General features: G+C 34.5%; 1 protein-coding gene across 1 annotated transcript in view; it reads left to right on the top strand.

Annotated features, from left to right (window-relative positions):
• GPM6A (glycoprotein M6A) overlaps positions 1 to 18,470 on the top strand; it is a 115,848-nt gene that overhangs the window by 86,701 nt on the left and 10,677 nt on the right. Inside the window, exons 3-4 of the mRNA XM_063156179.1 lie at positions 3,479 to 3,635; positions 17,252 to 17,405. Of these exons, the coding sequence (XP_063012249.1) occupies positions 3,479 to 3,635; positions 17,252 to 17,405 (311 nt within the window). The remainder of the gene's footprint in view (positions 1 to 3,478; positions 3,636 to 17,251; positions 17,406 to 18,470) is intronic.

The raw sequence follows: 18,470 nt of genomic DNA on the forward strand, positions 1-18,470 counted from the left end.
TTGCTGATTTATTATAATTTTTAATACTTAAATTTGCCAAAACACCATGAAAATACACAGTAGGAAATCTGCAACATTTGTCTGACTCACTAAGAATATTTTCACTCACCTCTGACTTGTCTCTGTTGGGATTGTCTACTTGGTTTTCAGTTCCAACCTGTTCATTGAGAAGTTAGCACTGATGGCTTCCCTGAATACCTTCTGCCAGAAAAAGAAAGTGTTTTCTCTAGAGATATTTTGAATACGCTTCTTGTTGGATAGAATCCAGATTCAGACTAATGAATTAGGCTAGTCTGGTTAATATGGAAGAATTAATCACCTGGCAGCAGAGACAGAACTAAAAATTGAAGGATCAGTTTGATTTAAATTGCAATTTAAAAACAATAATGTTTTTAACATTGCTGAACATGATGTTGTGAGGAAGGTCAGATCCAGAATCCATGGAGAATCTACCAGATTAAGACAAATATATGGCTTAGATTATTCTGTGGTTTTTTTTTTAATCTTTTACTAACTTCAAGATGCTTTTCACAATTATTTTAAGTTTAGGTAATCATTCAGCTTATTCTACTCAGCAGTCTAGGTCAGAGTAGTTTTAATAATAATGTATATTTTCAAATATAATTTTTTTTTTTGTCAGAAGAACAAAATTTTATCTTTATTGTTTTGTCTCCTTCCTTTGCTCATTACACACATCTCTTCTTCCATTTCAGCTTACACAAGTGTAAGCTTTCTTGTTCTTTTTCTTTGTCCTTACTCATCCTGCCCATTGGCTCACGTTCATCTCCCCTTCTGCCATTCCCTTCTACCTCCCTGGCTGCTCTCATGCTCTGTCTGCAGCATTTGAGAATCTGCTGAAGCACAGATGGCAATTAATCTCCGTGAGTTCATCCACAAAGAATCACATTTTATTTTAAAGAAAGGCAATCTCCATTTTACAGGGTCTATCTTTTTATCTATTATAAATTAATGAGAAAATAAAAGTTTATGTGAACTCTATTAAATGCTGCAGAATAACTTACTAGCAATGCTATCTTCAAAACTATATATATATATATATGAAGTTGTTCTAATATATTTTCTTTAAATACAGCAGACACTAAATGTAGCTACACTGCAATACAATTCTATCTGTCTTTTAAAGAGGTAGCTGAAGTGATTGTCTCATCATTTTCATTTATCTTTTTACTTTTTGCTTTACAGGGGATCCTTTTCCCTTGGAATAAGCCTGGCTATTTCATCCCATATAGTCTGATGAATAGAGATTTTATGACCTCTCTGTAACGAGTGGATGAGAAGGAAATAGATTTCTATATTTGGCTACTGTTGGGTTATATATACTTTTTCCTCTTGTGAAAGGAAGGCTTAAGTGAAAGTTATTCCTGTAGGTGCACATAAGGCTGAGGAAAAAGCAGAGATTTCTTAGCACACTTTTTGACACAAGCAGCTCAGTGGGAGACTCAGCACAGATGGTTTAAAGGGCTGTTGTAAGGACTGAAATAGTCTCTGGACTTCTCAAAAGTCCTAATCTCTTTAGGGCAATGAGAGCTTGTAACTGAGCACATTGAGGTCTGAGGGGAGCTGCTGCTGGCAGAACTCCCAGACTTCAGCCACTGGTGAAGGTCACAATTGTTTAAAGTATATAATATAGGAATTGGAGGAGTTTTTATGGAATAACCACAAAGTTTATATTTGTTTTGTAACCTTTTTTTAAAATCACTATTGACAAGATAGACTTAAATCACAGTTTTGTTGTTTAAAAAAATGTTATAATGGCTGAATTACTATCAAATCAGGGAAATGAGATTTTTGCAATGCAATCAGAATTATATATATCAAAATAAATTTCATCTGCATCATCTTATACCATCAACAGTGTTAATTTTTTTTCACCCTTTTGAATTGTTCAAGCGTCTATTCCATACAGAAATTATTCTAGTTTTCATTTGAGTATGAAACAAAAAGCAATGTTAAAAAATAAGCTGGAAGTGTTTTGGTATTAGAATATTAGGGAAGAACATAATCTGTCTCATTTCCTGAAGCATTTCCAGAACTTCTCCCATCCCCAATTATGTCAGAAGTTTAACTGCATTTTGATTGCATTTTTTAATGTAGACCTGAACCTGACTTTGAATCTTTTGAAAACCATTCAAGGTTAAAGATATTTTAACAGGTTTTTGAGCTTTTTTTATTGTATTATATATGTAAAATGTGTATTATGAGTTGTCTTTTTGAGTGATGATGGAAAGTGTGCTCCTAAGGAATTGTTATCATTAAATATTTCCTTTCATAACAATAAAAATATTAATCATTGTCTTGAGAAAACATCCAGTGTGGGTAATGGCATGTCAAAATTCATCTGGCAGATCCTAATGGTTCTCAGCTTTATTTTTTGTCTTTCTCTGTTAGGAGGTGTCACCACCTTGACCTGGAGAATATGATTGGAATTTAGTAGCATCTTAAATCTGAATATAGCAATTTTATAAGGAGTTGCACAGCTTCTTCCCTGTCACATCAACAAACTGAAAATTTACTGTGGTTAGTTTTTTTTAGAGAAGTTCAAGCAGAAAACTTTGAAATCTGCTGATCTAAGGCTATGGCCAGTAGGAATGTTTCCAAGTTTGGACAAAAGAGCAGAGCGGTGCTATCAAAAAAATCTTGTCCCAAATGCCGGTCATGAAAGAACATTTAGGAGGCACAGTCTCCTTGAGCCAAGGTTGAACTTACAGGCAGTGCTGGGCAGAACACAGAGCACAGGTAATCTTCTGTGTAGCAAATTGAGCCTCCTGGGACCCTGCATGTCACACTGCAAGCCAGCCCTCCACTGCTCCAGCTGTGTGCCTTTTATATTTTAAAGCCTCATTATAGAAGAATTCCAGATGACCTGATCTCGTTACTTCTGGAATAAAATGTTTCTGGTTTGAAGTAAGGGATCTCTCTTGATTACTTTATTGTTCTGTGTCAAACACTTTGTCCACTGGAGAATAAGTGGGAGAATAACAATGAGAAGGTAGCACAGACTGACATTTCAGACTTGTATGTGCAGAAAGTTTTATCGAAGAGCGTAACTAAATATCTTCTATAACCTAAGTGCTGGATAGAATGTATGACTTAGGAGATGTGTCAGGTTTTTTTTTCCTTTTCTTTTTTTTTCTTTTCCACTTCATTTAGAGGCAAAAAAACCTGGAAAGTAACTGACTTTTAAATCGATGTGACAATTTTTGCTGTCTTACCTAAACAGATCCATTTTTTTACATTTAATTAGATTCAATGGCTCAGTGTTTCCTATATCAACACTATTTTATTTCAAAGTTCATTCCTGTCCTCAGCTTCACCTGTCATTATGGCACATCAGTACTTACACTTCCAGTCAGTCATTCCAGTTTGAGGCTCAGGGGGTCTGATTATCTCACCCTGAAATTTCAGAGTCAGCTTTAAATATTTATGCAGATAATTAATTTTTGCTGTTCCTACACAGGATTGACATCTTCAAGTACGTGATATATGGTGTAGCAGCTGCATTCTTTGTATATGGCATTCTGCTGATGGTGGAGGGATTCTTTACAACTGGTGCCATCAAGGATCTCTATGGAGATTTCAAAATCACCACTTGTGGCAGATGTGTGAGTGCCTGGGTAAGTGGCTAAGAAAGCTTTTGTGACAAATTCAATATGCTCTGTATATATTTTTAGTGCCTTGTGATGTTTTTTTTTTTGGTTTTGTTTTTCTTTAATATTTTGTGATGCCTCAGTTCGGTGTTTAAAAGGAGAACAGAGTGTTATAAATATTCTCTGTACTGGTTAAATGCTAAGTAATTCTTGCTACTGAGGAGCAATGAATTTTACCATCTGAGTGAGAAAGCTTGTTACCTCAGCAACATAAGCTGTACTGAGCAGGACTAAAACTGTAAGGCCTCCAGCTCTACTGGGAATGAAATATTTCCCTTACTAATATTTTCAGTTATTTTAGAAATCTTGCCTGTTCCTCTTTGGAGCAAGCTGAGGCCTGTCATCAGGTTCTAAATGGCGAACAGGCCATTATTTACTCCTGTGTTAATCTCTGGTCTGGAGGGACCATTCACTTAGGACCCTGGAAAATTTGGATTCAAAAAATTTTGATTTGTACTAGGACTTAAATGGAACTTTATCATACTAAAATTACTGACTGTTTCAAATGGGATAATTTTAAAATTTCTGTTCAGTATCAGGTAAGTAACTAATTCTTTTTGGGTTTTTTTTTTTATTTGACTGCTCTGTGTCTAAGCTAAAAGGCCTGTGTACTTGGTAGCTGTTGGAGTTGGATATTTCTGAAAACACAGTCTGCATGAAAACGCCATATTTTGTGATGAATACTAAATTAATAAGTACAGCCAAATAGATCTGGGTGTTAGAGTACACTTATTTTTATGCTATACTAATGATAAATAACCTATAAATTGTAGGCAGGGTTGGGTTTCCCACAGTAAGCGTCAACATTTAATTAAGTGCAATACAGTCTGTAACAAATGTAAGCAATAGTTACTTCCAAGCACACAAAACTATCAAAACGAGTACTTTGGATACCCTGAGATTTAAGGTTAAACTGGACACAGATGACCTGCCTCGTGTAAATTGGGGAATGCAGTCTGTATGTCATCTCTATGTAAATGTAACCTGCTCCATAATAATCCTGAGGTTTTGTCTCCTTTTCTTTTGTTCTTGTCATCATTCTATGATTTTGGCACTTTGACTAAGATTGCTTAAAAACCTTTAAATAAATATATTAAAAAAGACCGAGAACATTTTAAATTAAGAGCAGTCATTGCTTATGCCAACACAGCCTTCATCTTCTGGAAAGATGATTCTCTAATCTGTATTCACTGAGGGCCTACTGAGTTAGTTCCAATTCTGTATAGAGTAGCATGATTTTCAGAACACTTTTTCTTCACAGCTTCTATGAATGCCTGTCCTCAGTATTGCAGCAGAGCAGTGCTACATCCTCTCTCATTTTTTGATAACTGCAATTCTATAGTATGTGTCTAGAAGAAATGAATGGTTAAGCAGCTATTCCATGGTTAAGATCACTCTTATTACTCATTATTCATGAAATTATTTCCTTCAACACTTCTCTTTCCTCATCAGTAATTTGCAATGTTTGTGCTTTGAGAAGCCCTGGGTTGATGTACATGGTGCAGCTAAGGTTCAGGCTGTATAGACTTTATGGCCACAATTACAACAACTCATCAATTAGTTTGAGTTAAATACCTTGTTGTCCTTGTTCTTGAAGTCAGTTTTTTCTTTTTCCTAGTGAAAAAACCCCAAGCCTGCTGTTTGATTGCTTGTCTCATTTTGATGCTGTGTCAGTAAGATTGCTATACGAATGTCTGGAGTTATTTTGGATTATTATTCTGGCTTTAGTGTCTGTACTCTAGAGCATATATGTCAATTAAAACTTGATATCTTTTTGACTAGGTTGATTTTCATTGTCTCATACTTAAAATTCTTAAGGAAAAAATAACATCTTAGGTTTAAAAAATACATATATTTGGAATTACGAAATATTTAAATCCAAGACAGATGTGTTTAGAATTTATTCAGTTCCATAACACATGCAATGTTATCAAGAAATAAGACCTTAGAACAACAAAAAGAATAGTGGAGAGGTACATGAAACCAAATCAGTATTGTGTGTCAAGGCCAGATTGTTCAATTGCTAAAATAGTTCTGTAATAAATTTTGTTCTGTACAGTTGCCAAAATGAGATAATGCTACTGAAAAGGGTTGGCAGATACTACAAGTTGCAAGAATGCTTCTTGTATACAGTTTTGAGCTAGTAATTTTGTAGATATTAAAAATCTAAACTGTCAAAGATTAAACAGTTGGTTTCTTTTAGCAGTGCCTTAATGCTAACAGAAATGTAGACACAGGATATTTGTTGTTTTGAAAAATTAAAATTATAAAAATGGCTCCACATCAAAAACACCTTTGTAAAAACTCCAGTTGTGACTATGATTTCACATCAAATTTGTTGATGTCTTTCTAAGTAGAAGTTTAACGTTTAACATTTCATTTGAAGTCTGAAAATGAAAACCTTCAGCTTTACCATTGTCATCAGTTGTTTGTCATTAATACTTTACAGGAGCAAATTTCTTATGTCTCTGACTAAACCTATTATGAAAATATAGGAAAAAATCAATAAAAAATTTCAAGAAAGAAAAATTTATTTTAACTTTGTATAAATAAGGTATATTTTCTATATATAGAAATATACAAAAAATAACACCTTTTTCTCTTTCTTAAGAAATATTTTTGAAAAGCAGACTTTTGAGAACACTGATAGCCAACATCTGAAGGAGCTTTTTATGTGCTCTTCCTGACCTCCCTCCTTAACTGCAAATAGCTCACTTTCTAGCTCTGAATTGGCAAAAGAAAATGGAAAAAAAATAGCTCAGCCCAACCTTTCCAGTAAATGTATAGTTGACTTATCAGCTGATATGAGCATTCAGAGGCTTAACATCCAAGTCATGTCAGTGCTGCCATGGAGTAGAGCCTCTCACACCCGAGACAGGCCTTGTGAAAGTGACAGTGAAGGCTCTCACTGGCACTGTTTGCAGACTCAATTTACTGTGAAAAGTAAAACAAAAGCAGTAAAACAATGCCAGTCACATTCGAGGAGGGATGCCTTTCATTCTAGGCTTCATTTTTCCATGCCTGAACATGCTTTTAGAGTATTAAATAAACATTCATATATAGCTGTGCTGCAGCATGATTAGCAAAGAATGGGAGACAGGCCTGATGCCAACTGTAACACTGTTTTCATGTTTGCAATTTAATACCCTTCCTATTATATTCTGCTCCCTTGGCCATGGAAAGTCTCATTTACACCTTGTTTTAGAGTATCTGTTCACAGAATCAATAGAAATACAATGACACTTTCCCCCTCATGTTATGCTATAAAATGGGAAAGGAGGTTTGGATTTTGTTTTATTTCATCAGAAAAAAATATATGAAGACTTCATTGTGGTAGTTGTATTTCTGTTTCTTTGTACCTTGCTTTGCAAAAGAACGATGTTATGGCTCTAGAGAGAGATGTTTTATATTCTAAACTGCACTTACATATACCTTCTGTATCTTTAGTTTTAAGAGTATTTCATTTAATTACTGACAAGTATTTTTCTGCCTTTGAAAACAATTCTGGATATCTGATTACCTATGGGCTATTTTACACATGCTTCTTGAGTGCCTAAACTAAAACTAAAACAGGAACTTCCTAAAATATTTCCAGATTTTATTTTGCAAAAGAACTGTGGAAGCTGCACAAATGTTTTGAAAAACCATCTGTGAGCTCATCACTGCATCCTTTCCTTACCAGACCAGTTATTCTAGAGGCAGTGAAACTGCGTCGTATTGACATTCGATTCTTTGTCTAACAGGAGGAAGAGATTTCAGCGCAGGCTCAGCTGGCTTTCCCACCCAGAACAGATGTATTATTTCTGAATGTTAGAAATGAAGCTCTCATTTCTGAAAATTAGATACCATGTCTGGGTATTCTGGGGTAAAACTGCTGATCTGACAGACAGGGAGGCCTTGCTTCTTATTAAATTCTGCTCCATCTGAGGAATGCAGTGTGCTTCATACCATATTTGTGAGAAATAAAGGACCTTCCCTCCAAGACAGCAGATATCCTTATGGGTCCAGATGCCTTTAAAACAATTTTAACTAGGGAAAGTATGTAAAAATCTCATGTCCTCATACATGATTAGTTGTGTATGCTGCATGCAGTTTCACACTGCGATATGGGAAATGGGGGAGGTGAGATTCAGACTGCTCTGACCTTTCAGATTGCTCAACTCAAAACCAGAGACATGATTTTTTTCCCCCCCACAAATTACCCAGGAGCTAATGGAGTAGTTAACTTCAGAGGGATTCTATTATGGCACAGATATATCCCACCTAATTAAGGTTGTCAAGAAAAAGGCCTATGCTCCTTCAGTAGTTAAAGGAGAGGGCAGCTTAGGCAAACTTTATCAGGTGAATTGAATTTTTTTGTGACTGTCCTATTTTCTGCAAAAAAAAAAAAAAAAAAAAAAAAAAACCCTCAAGTCTTTTAAGTTATGTCTTTTATATTAAGCTCCTCACTCAATTATATACATTTAGTTGGATGTATCCTGCCTGGCCCCTTTAGCTGGAATTTAGCTGAATAGCATTTGCTGTCTAAACACTGCTGGAGTTAGTAGATGAAAGAAAACATATTAGCAATTTTATAGGTTGTTAGAATTCATCTTATCCCTGGATACTGAACCAGTGTTGAAATTTCTTTACAGAACTGTGTTCCTTGCAGTTTTCTGCTCTTGATCTTGAAACAGGAAGAACAAGCCCTAGCAGCAGTTCAAAGCTCAGTTGAATGGTTAAGGGAGTCATCTTTATGTCACTCTCTCCCACCTGCATTGTTAATATACATATGGGGTCTTGAAGAGAAAGAAGAAAGTTGGGTTTTTTTCACTATTTGTTATACTTTTAGAAATATTTTGTAATGAGCTCAGAAATTTTGTTATGTATATCTATGTGCTGAATCTGCTTTTTTTCTGTCTTTTTTTCTATAATCTGTTGAAGCCTTTTTGTTTTTCTTTATTATGCAGTTCCATATTTTCTCACTCAGGAATATTGCACATATAAAATCATACTTTCGTTTGATATTCTTTTTCTCCCACAATTTCCCATGTGTTGTATGTGCAGCCCTATTGTTCACTGCGCTATTCATTACATCCTTTAACAGAGGGGTGTGCCAGACATTGCAATGTTCCTTGCCACTACCTTCTCATCTTCTCTTGGTCTTGCTGCCTGCTGACAGCAATGTTGTTGTTGGTGGTGATAAACTGGGTGTTTTTACTTCACATTGTGCTTTATGTCCTGCACATGGATGACAGGTTTTTTTTTCTTGGCATGTAAGCTCAGTCAGTAAGTATTTTTTGTTAATAAACTGCTGTCTTATATTTCCAAAGTATGCTTGACTTTGGGAGCAGTTTCTCCATTGGCTTTAACTTTATTTTATGGATCATCACAAATGCTTAAGGTGATAGTTTATTTCCGTTATGTTCAGATAATCCATCTCAGCTTTAACTTGAATGTTCCATCAGATGATTAGTTTTCCCTGATTCTTGCTCTCATTTGGGAAACTTATTAACTGCATCTAGACATCTTACTCTTTTTATAGCTATTTAAGCCTTTGAATATCACTAGAATTATCACAAATTCATTATTTTTATGGTGACAGAAAATTCACAGAAACCATATAGCTTTGCTCTTCTTATGAACTGTATCCTCCTGTTGATGTCTTATGAATTCATAATTAGCTTTGTAAATTTCTTTGGTCATTGCTTGCATAGGAAGGAGGGAAACTTTTAAATTTATTTAAGGTCACAATAAAATCTTAAAAGACTGTGTTATTGACTGAATGCTTGGCAAGACAGGAATCAAGCAAGGAAGGTCCCTACCCCTTCATTTTCACATGGGTTTCTCAAAGCCCATTAAGAATTTATCAGGAAAGAAAGCACTTTTTTTTTGACAACCAAGTATTAACCTTGAGTGACACATTTGTTTAGACTTATAACTATTATTTCTGCTTACTAGTTTAAGCTTCACTGCTTTGTGTCCAACCACAAACCATGGAAATTTGCTAAAAAAGATGTTGCATTGCAAATTTTGGAAATGCGAAAAATGTAAACAATCTGTATTGTTCAGTCATTTCCCAGGTGAGTGTTATGTCTTCATCTTTGTATAGGAAATTTGTCATCACTGAAAACCATTAGAGTATGGTTTATAAAAAAATTATCAGCAGTTTGGTAGCATAACCTTGTAAATTTACTACTAGGACCAGCCTACATTGTCAGGGAAAAGGTAATGATTGAACTGATTGGTTTTTGTACTTAATGTCTTCAAATTGAATAGTTATGTGGCATGAACATAGGGAGGAGAGCACATGAAAAAGGTTATTTAATGAAGATATCCATATTTTAAAAGCTACTAATCCATATTTCAAAAAGCCATTTTTGAAACCAAATTATTTATCTTCAATCCCATTTAAATACAAAGCAAATATCTTAACTATATTCCCAGGCAGTACTTCCTAGCATTAGAAATGTACCACCAGTAAGAAAAACAAGAGGAGAAGGCTAACTTTGTGAATGTGAAAATATGAGCATATGCATTTTGAAAAAAATAATTCCTGTTTGTAAGATTGCAAAAAAAATATACATAGGAAATTCTGCTTTTGTCAAGGAGTGCTAAAGATCCAATGCTTTCTACAGGGCTTCAGAAACCTGTCAGACTACAAAAATTATAGTCTTGCCTGAAGGATATAAAACAACTAATGATAACTTTAGACAACACAAGGCTACAAACCCATCAACATTCTACAGAAAATTAAGAAATAAAAAATAAATTACAATATTTGGTTTCTAAGGAAGTACTATAGAGAAAAATTATATCATCTTAAGGTAAAACTTTGTCTTGCATCAATGAAAAGTTTTCTTCTTCAAACTGATATTTTATCAATTTGTTTACTAAACAGTATTTGAAAAAGTGAATCAGTTTCTTAGAGGATAATTTCTGACATGACTCTGGAAATCTCCTCATGCACTGCTACCAACAAATCAACAGCATAAATCAGAAAGTAAGCCAGCTTTTTACATGCATCCAAATGGTTTCCAAAGCAATAGAAATAATGCATGGAATATTTTATCCTTGAAATACACATTTGGAAAAATGTATGTGCAGATGGAAAGCAGAAAGCAACAGTGAGAATTGATCCTAATTTTGACAAAACCAGTTTTTCTTCCATCTAAACTATCTGTAGAAGAAAAATGTCTTAAAAAGCCAAACAAAACGGTTCCAAAATATAATTTCAATTTTCTGTGATTTTATATTTTAATGCTAACATATTTTAATAACCAAAGGAAATTCTCATTAGGTGTTATTGAGTAAATGAATGAATTTCAGTTAGGCAAGCCTGAGAAGTCTGTTCCTCTATGGCGAGAAATCTGGATCAATATTGGCTTTTTTTCCCCACCCCCCTCTCAAAGCAGTTGACTTGAATGCAAACCAAGGAATGTCAACCACATGACAGTAATGGCACACCATGAAATCTATCCATGTTTCAACAAGACTTTTGGAGCTGTGCCTGGGAGGATAATATGTTAGAGAGAGAGAGAGAGGATGAGCATGTTTTATGGAGGCAATTATAAGTGTCCAACAAGTGAGTGTTAGCAATGGAAGTGATGTTAGAGAAAAGACTTTGCATGTGTGTATTTTCTGTGGTTTACAGTGATAATATCAGAACAACAGTCCTTTCTAAAAGCATTGTATATAAAATGAGACAAGTTGAAATATTTTTGCTTCATTTTTTTATTTCTTTCCATGAATGAGGCATGAATTTGGAGATGCTAGTTAGTACAGAAAGGAAAGTATTAGAAACCATTTCCTTGCGAGCTACTCAACAGTCATTCTTTAACAAGTTTATGTCTAAAGACATCTGCTATTTTTTTCATTTTGTCATTTATTTACATTTTAATAAATAATAGCATTTTTGGTTCTAGAGAACATTTTAAAATAAGCAGCTGAGGCTCTTTGAGCTTCTGCATTGTTAAAATGTTTTCCAGAGGAACTCGGCAAGTTTTATACCAACTCTCTTTCATATTTGCATGTGAGGAATTATACATGTAAAATGCTGTCACAAAAAGAAATCCTTTGGGAAGAGGTGGAAGTGTTTATGGAGAGTCTTTTTTAAAAATGCAAAAAAAATGCAAAACTCTTCTGGATCAAATCTGAACTTCTGAAAAGAACTAAATTCCTGTGGGGTTATAATGCAGGTGATGAACAGGAACAAATATCTAATCATTAAACTGCTCTGTCAAAGGGTTTATTGATAAAGAGCCCTTATTGAGTCTGGACTGTTGATGTAAGGTGTAGTCAAAACCCTGCATTATAGAAAATTGAATACAAATAAAAAACAGGCCTGAAGTTGGAATGTGTAGTGCTTTAAATCTGACCTGTAACCTGAAGAGAGAACTGTACACTCTATCACTACTTTCCCAGTACAAATGCATCAAGACAAATTTCAGCATTTGAGAAAATATGTGTCAGCTGCAATAAATAATTTAAAAAGAGTATGGAAATGCATTTATGCAGAATGTGTTCAGGGTAAAGAGACAGTAGTAATAACTCAGAGGAATTTTTTCTGGGTAAAATGAACAAGATGAAGGAGAAGGTCTGAAAGGCAAAGGTTAATTACGAATTTGAGTCTGGGCAAAGTGCTAAAACTAAATAAGCTTTTATTAGTATTGAAATCAAATATATGGACTATTTAAAGTGAATGAGATGCTTGAGAGACAGGACAATTCAGGAAGAAATTGAAAAGATCTTTCTGTTCATGCTTCTGTGTGGCCAAAAATTCCAACACAGCGCCTTGTTCTGGAAAATGCACCCCAAACCTGGACTGCCCTGCACTGCAGAGGCCAGCTGCTTCCCAGCACTCCCATAAGAGACAGCCAGGCTCACCCTGGGCTTATTCTGGGTGGTGTCCAGCACTGCCAGGGTTTCATAATGAAGCGTGATATGCTTTGAGCAGGATGGATGTACATGATCTCTGTAGGTGCGGTTTTGATCTCTGGCAAAAGCTGTTTATGGGACTTTCTGAAGCAGTGAAGAGGTTTGGAAGGAGCCTCTTAGTTCATGTAGCTGAAAGTAAACATTTTCTGTGCGTGTGTGTCATAGGATAATAAATCTCAATGTGATGTAAACACAGCAAGGTGCACATCTTTTTGCAACTCTCTGCGTTGAGAGCTCACATCAGGGAGTTCATATAAAATAAATATATGATGAGATTGAGAGAAAGTGTAAAAGTAAGTACTGAGTGGTGTGGAACGAAGATAAAATTACATGGCAACATGAGCTTTCTGGAGTTAGGTTTTATTTGGGCACTTAATTTGTTGCTATGTTTCTGTATTATTTTTCTTGTTGTAAGCAGTAGTGTCCTCATAAAATGACACAAATGAGGTTTAATTTGTTTCCTTTTCTTTCCATTTCTGTTTTTAGAAACTGTACCTTTTAGATAAGATTTCACTGTCTCTATCCCTAGGGTCGTTGAGCCATCATACAAATGTTTCTTCAGGGTACTAAATTATTTATAACAAAACTAAAACAAGAAGAGTGTTTGAAATTTAATGAATGTGCTTTTCATGGGACAAGTACCCATAAATTAGGAAAGAAGGAGGAAAAAAACCCCAAACCAACCAGTAACTGAAATCTTGATCTTATTAAAATAGGGTTTGAGTAATGTTTTCAGTGGAAAAAAGATCTCAACCAGCTATGACCACCAGGAAAGTTGTGCTCCACACAAACAATTTCAGAATATGCTCTGAAGTACCTGCTTCCTGCTATTGGCCTGTTTTGACTTAAAAAATCATTCCAGAAGGTTGATTATTCACCTGCTTTGATAATTTATAACTCAGAAAAGCCATTACAGGCAATGAAAAGCTTACAAAATCAGGCAAGAGCATTTTGCCAGCCACAGTGATGTTACAAAAAAACCCAAAACACTAAAAAGATTCAAGATTTTGTTGTTCAAATAATTATTCATTTCAGCTATTCTTTGCAAATGTGAGTTGAGTTTAAATTAGTTATCTTTCATCTTCATTATTTAGTAAATGAATTTCACTACCACTTATAGCTTGTTTTGAGTTTATGTGTTTGGCTTCTTAGAGTGAAAATCGAACTGATCAGAGAAAGTAATTCTCACTGTAAACACAATAGCTAGGATGCTAAAGGACAAACTGTGATACCTCTTTAAGATGCTATACTGCTATTCCAGAAATCTTCAGCTTGTCACATAGCAGAATGCTACTTCAAAGGAAAAAGATCCCTTTGAATCTCAGGAGATTGGCCTCTGAATTTAATTCCTGGAGAGAACAGGCTCCTTAAGCATTCCTTGTAAGTTCTCTTGAGCAAAGAGGGAAGGTTGTAATAGCAGAGAAAATTATCTAAAAAAAAGATTTTATTCTTCCCTTTGCTTTTTTTTAAAATCAAATAATTAATAGTTTCATTCAATTATAAAAAGAAGCTACCACCTGCTATTGCTAGAAGTGAATTTGTTGTACAAAATTAAACTTTTTTTACTGCTCTTACAGCAAGAAGTATATTATTGCCCAGACCACATTTCTGTGGTTTTCTTCACTGACATCAGGGATAGCAGCTTCCAGGCATAACCCATAATTACCCCATGGTTTAACTTGAAGCTTTTTATTTTAGTTATTCTTACATAAACAAAGAAAACTTACGTATTTTTTCTGTCTTCTTGGTGCTCTTGGTGTTATGACATGAAATTAGGTATGTCATTGGCCATTGACTCTTCAGCTGAAAGCAACTGACGGAGGAAAACTGAAGTTCTTCCTTTTCTATAATATGTTTTGAAAATGAAATCATCATTTGAGCAATTTTTTTGAGATACTCAACCAATCAGATTAATGTTTTTAAAGAGAATCTGTTCCATAACAAGCAGACAGTTCTCTCTGAGAAGGCAGCTCTTGTGACTCACAGCAGCTATCATATGACAGATTTCTACTACCATTTTATGCCCAAGGCAGATTTTTTTGAGGCTAATAATCTCTGTTTTCCCCCCTCTTTGCTATACTAGCACTTTATAATATCTCAGTTGAAATTTTTGAGTAGGCTTCTTTATCATTGCTACAGATCAGAAAATAAATAGATATTAAAAAGAATTTGTAGTGCTCATGGTAAGGCCTATCTTTTTTCCTCCATTTGGTGTTTATCACAAAACAGGAAGATTCTCAAATCTATGTGGAGTCCAGTCATAAAAACAGTTATTGCATTTCAATGATGTAACTAATTTAAAAGATTTAGTACTTCATTAAATTGTATGTATGTGCTACACTGAGACATATACTAAATTCATTAAGTATTGCTTATTTCACAAATTCTAGAAAGACCACAAGTTCAGACTTACTTGTTTTTGTCAAGTTAAGAATATAGTCTAGAAGGCTGGTTTACTTTTAAAACACTCCTAGAATAAATAAGAATTAAAGTCTATACAGTCTTCTTTCTTATTTAGTATTCCTGCCTTAGAAAAAAATGAGTGCAACTCTTTGTCTTGATAATAAATTAAGATCAGACATAGCAATTTAGTTGGGAATTCATATCCCTGAATCTACATTTCTATGTGATTTTCCAAGTAATCATTTGTAAGTGTGTGCCTGGGGTGGAGACAGATATTTCTTCATTAACTTTAACACTGTAATATGGAAAGGAAAGAAAACAGTAAAAGAACAATAAAAACAACAGGAAAAGGAGCAGGTACAGAACAGTATTTACTTGTGTTAACTATTTGCTCTGCAATAGATGGGATAGAATTTCCAATATATAAAGCAACTGACTCATGGGAATGTCTAAAGCAGAATTCAAAGATGCATATTTGTTTTGGACTTTGCTATCACTTTCTCTATTTTACTACCTGGGTTTGTAGTAAGAGGGTTATTAGGAAAATTTTGTAAGAAAACAACTGTTACCTGCATGAATATATTTTTAGAAATCTTTGTGTGCAAATTGGACACATCAGTTTTTCTTTTAAACTAGTTGGAAGGTGAGGAAAAAGTTAAAACAGTTTCTAACCCTCAAACTGGTAGGCATGAATGTAAAATATGCATATTGAAGCATGGAGAACTAAATAAAAAAAAACATAGAAAGCTGATATCAAAAGTATTAAACAGCTTTTCAAACTACTACTACAAGTCTCATTTGCCTAGAGACAATCAGGAAAATTAATCTGAAATAAATTTTAAACTGGATTAATTAAACTACATAAAATGTCTATGTAAATAAACTTCCTCAGAATTAAAATTACTTTTATTTAATAATATTTGGAAGTGAGTTAAAGTAAATCAAATTAAGGTCTCTTTAATATTGCGTAAGAACAACCATCCCATAACTTCAACACAATAAAGGTATCTCATTTACAATTCAGACTTTTGTTGTTTTGGATTGCTTTTCCTGATCAGATCAATGTGGATAAGCCACTCTGCTACAATTTTTAGTGCCATTTACAAGCTTTCAGATTCTGATCTTATTTGATTTCCATAACTAAAATCTGTAAATGTATTAAGCTTTTTGCTGTATTACCTGAATTGAGATATCTTGCATTAAAAAAAAAAAAAACAAAACAAAACAAAAAAGAAAATATCATCCATTCACCCCTTATTTATTCTTTAAGGTTTAATTTTTAGCAGATATTTGATCAGTTTATTCAGCTTTCAAAAATATTTCTTATTTCTTATTCTCAGAGCCAATATTTTTCTGAGGTAAGCAGCTAGAAAAATGTTAGTGTGATATTTGTGTGATGAATTTTTTTGTTTCCAGTAATGTGTTTAGATTTATCAGCATTTCTGAAGCCAACAAATACTGGGGCTATTTGGATTCAATATTTAAAAACTAATTTCCCCATTTTACCACGTAGCCTCTTCATATCCTTTCCACAGCATAAAATGAAAAGATGGTTTGTTATTAATAAGTGTATTTCCCAGTGGTGTCAGGCCAGTAAAGGAGCAGCAAGGTAGCATGTTTACATATTTATAGGACATTTGCTTACTTTTTTTCCTGAATGATGAATTTGCTTGTAGATCCCAAACATGTATGAGTGCAATAAAAGAATGGCAAAAACATGGTCTCATTGGTTCAATGCCAAATGGATTTGCCAGTGAGATTTTGTGGCAGTCATAGATAAAGGCTCATTTTTATTAAGAGCCTAATTTTAAAACAAAAACAAGCAAAGCCTGCAGTATTTAGTTTTAATTTTTGGCTTCATGATTGATAGTGGAAGACACAACCATAGGGCCTCTTGTCCTACCTATAGAGTAGTGGTGATGAGAGAGAGGGACAGATATGTTTCACAAAGCGTGCAGCTGTCGGTATTTCAGGTGTGCTGCTGTACGTCCATCGTTGGCACCAGGGTGAGAGGAACATGGAGTAAGCTTGGACTTCTGGAAACATAATTCTTGTTCTTCAGAAACATCATGTTAGTGCTCTGGCATAATTTTGACTTGATCATTAATGGATTATCTGACCAAAACTGTAAATTAAATGAGCTCAGAAGCAGACAAAGCCAATCACAGATGCATTTGTTACTTTTCTGTTGTTCCTTTTTTCCATTGGTGAATCAGTTCCATTCTGACTTACCTCTGGTTTTGCTTTTCCTTTTTTTACTGCAGTTTATTATGCTGACATACATCTTTATGTTGGCCTGGCTTGGAGTTACAGCTTTCACTTCTCTGCCTGTTTACATGTACTTCAACCTGTGGACCATTTGCCGAAATGCCACCGTAGTGGACGGAGCTAATCTCTGCTTGGATCTTCGCCAGTATGGTATGTAAATAAAAAGCACTAAATGAAAAGATTTCACAAAAGAAAATATTCCACTACTTTGCTTCCAAGTGTTTGAAATAAACTGTTCAGTGTTTCTGAAGCAATTGTTAGGTGTCTCTCCCTGCCCTTTTACCCACTAGTCTAAATAGTGCATAAAAGATGAACTGCATTGCCCGTCCTGACAAAAACTGAGTCAACCTTGTCAATCTTCCCAGAGAAATGAAAACCTGTCATGGGGCTTTGGCTTAGTCTCTTCAGAAATTGCTGTAAGTTGTCTAAAATGCTTAATTAGTCATCTATCTGGAGAATGACTTTTAATTTTGTGGTAGGACACTGATTTGGAGATGTGAGATCTTAGGGTATCAGCTGTCTCTGCAGAGGTGAATTGGGACACAAGATTAATTGCTTTCAAAAACCTTGATGAGGCCCAACAATACTGATAGTAACACTCTAAGAAAATGGTTGAAAGAGAGAGAAGGAGTGGGGCTAAAACCTGAATGCTGGAGGTTAGAATAATGTTGGGTTATGCACCTATGTGTGTTTTGAGAGAATGTGAAATTTGGGTAGAAAGAAATTTGTGATCTTAAAATATCTGCGTATTCTTGTGTTGGTGATGGTAATTCAGTCCTTCTACAAGACTGGTTTGATTCTACATGTTATGGTCTTCATGATTTCTCAACCCACAGAGTTTTGAGCAATCATACTCTCAACAGACAGTTTCTTATCTTTCCTTTCGTTTCCTTGGCCATTTCCTTTTGCAAGAAAATGGTTTCAATAATAGTAAACATTTCAATTAACCTGAAATAAAATATTTCACATTTTTCTTTCATGAGAGGGAAGGAAAGTTGGGGATTTTTATTGTTTCGTTTTTTTCCCTACACAGCATGGCAGGTGAGTTTAAAAAGCAATTATCTGTATAGATCCCATCAAGTATATTATTTTTCTTTCTATGACCTTTTATTTTGTTAATATTCATGACTATTTTTTCATTCATTTTATTTAGGATGTTCATGGAACACTAATATGTACAGTGTATATTCTGTGAATGTACCTTTTTAGTGTGGA

Source organism: Melospiza melodia, chromosome 5 (genome assembly GCF_035770615.1).
Source record: "Melospiza melodia melodia isolate bMelMel2 chromosome 5, bMelMel2.pri, whole genome shotgun sequence".
In the NCBI taxonomy this organism is placed as follows: Eukaryota; Metazoa; Chordata; class Aves; order Passeriformes; family Passerellidae; genus Melospiza; species Melospiza melodia.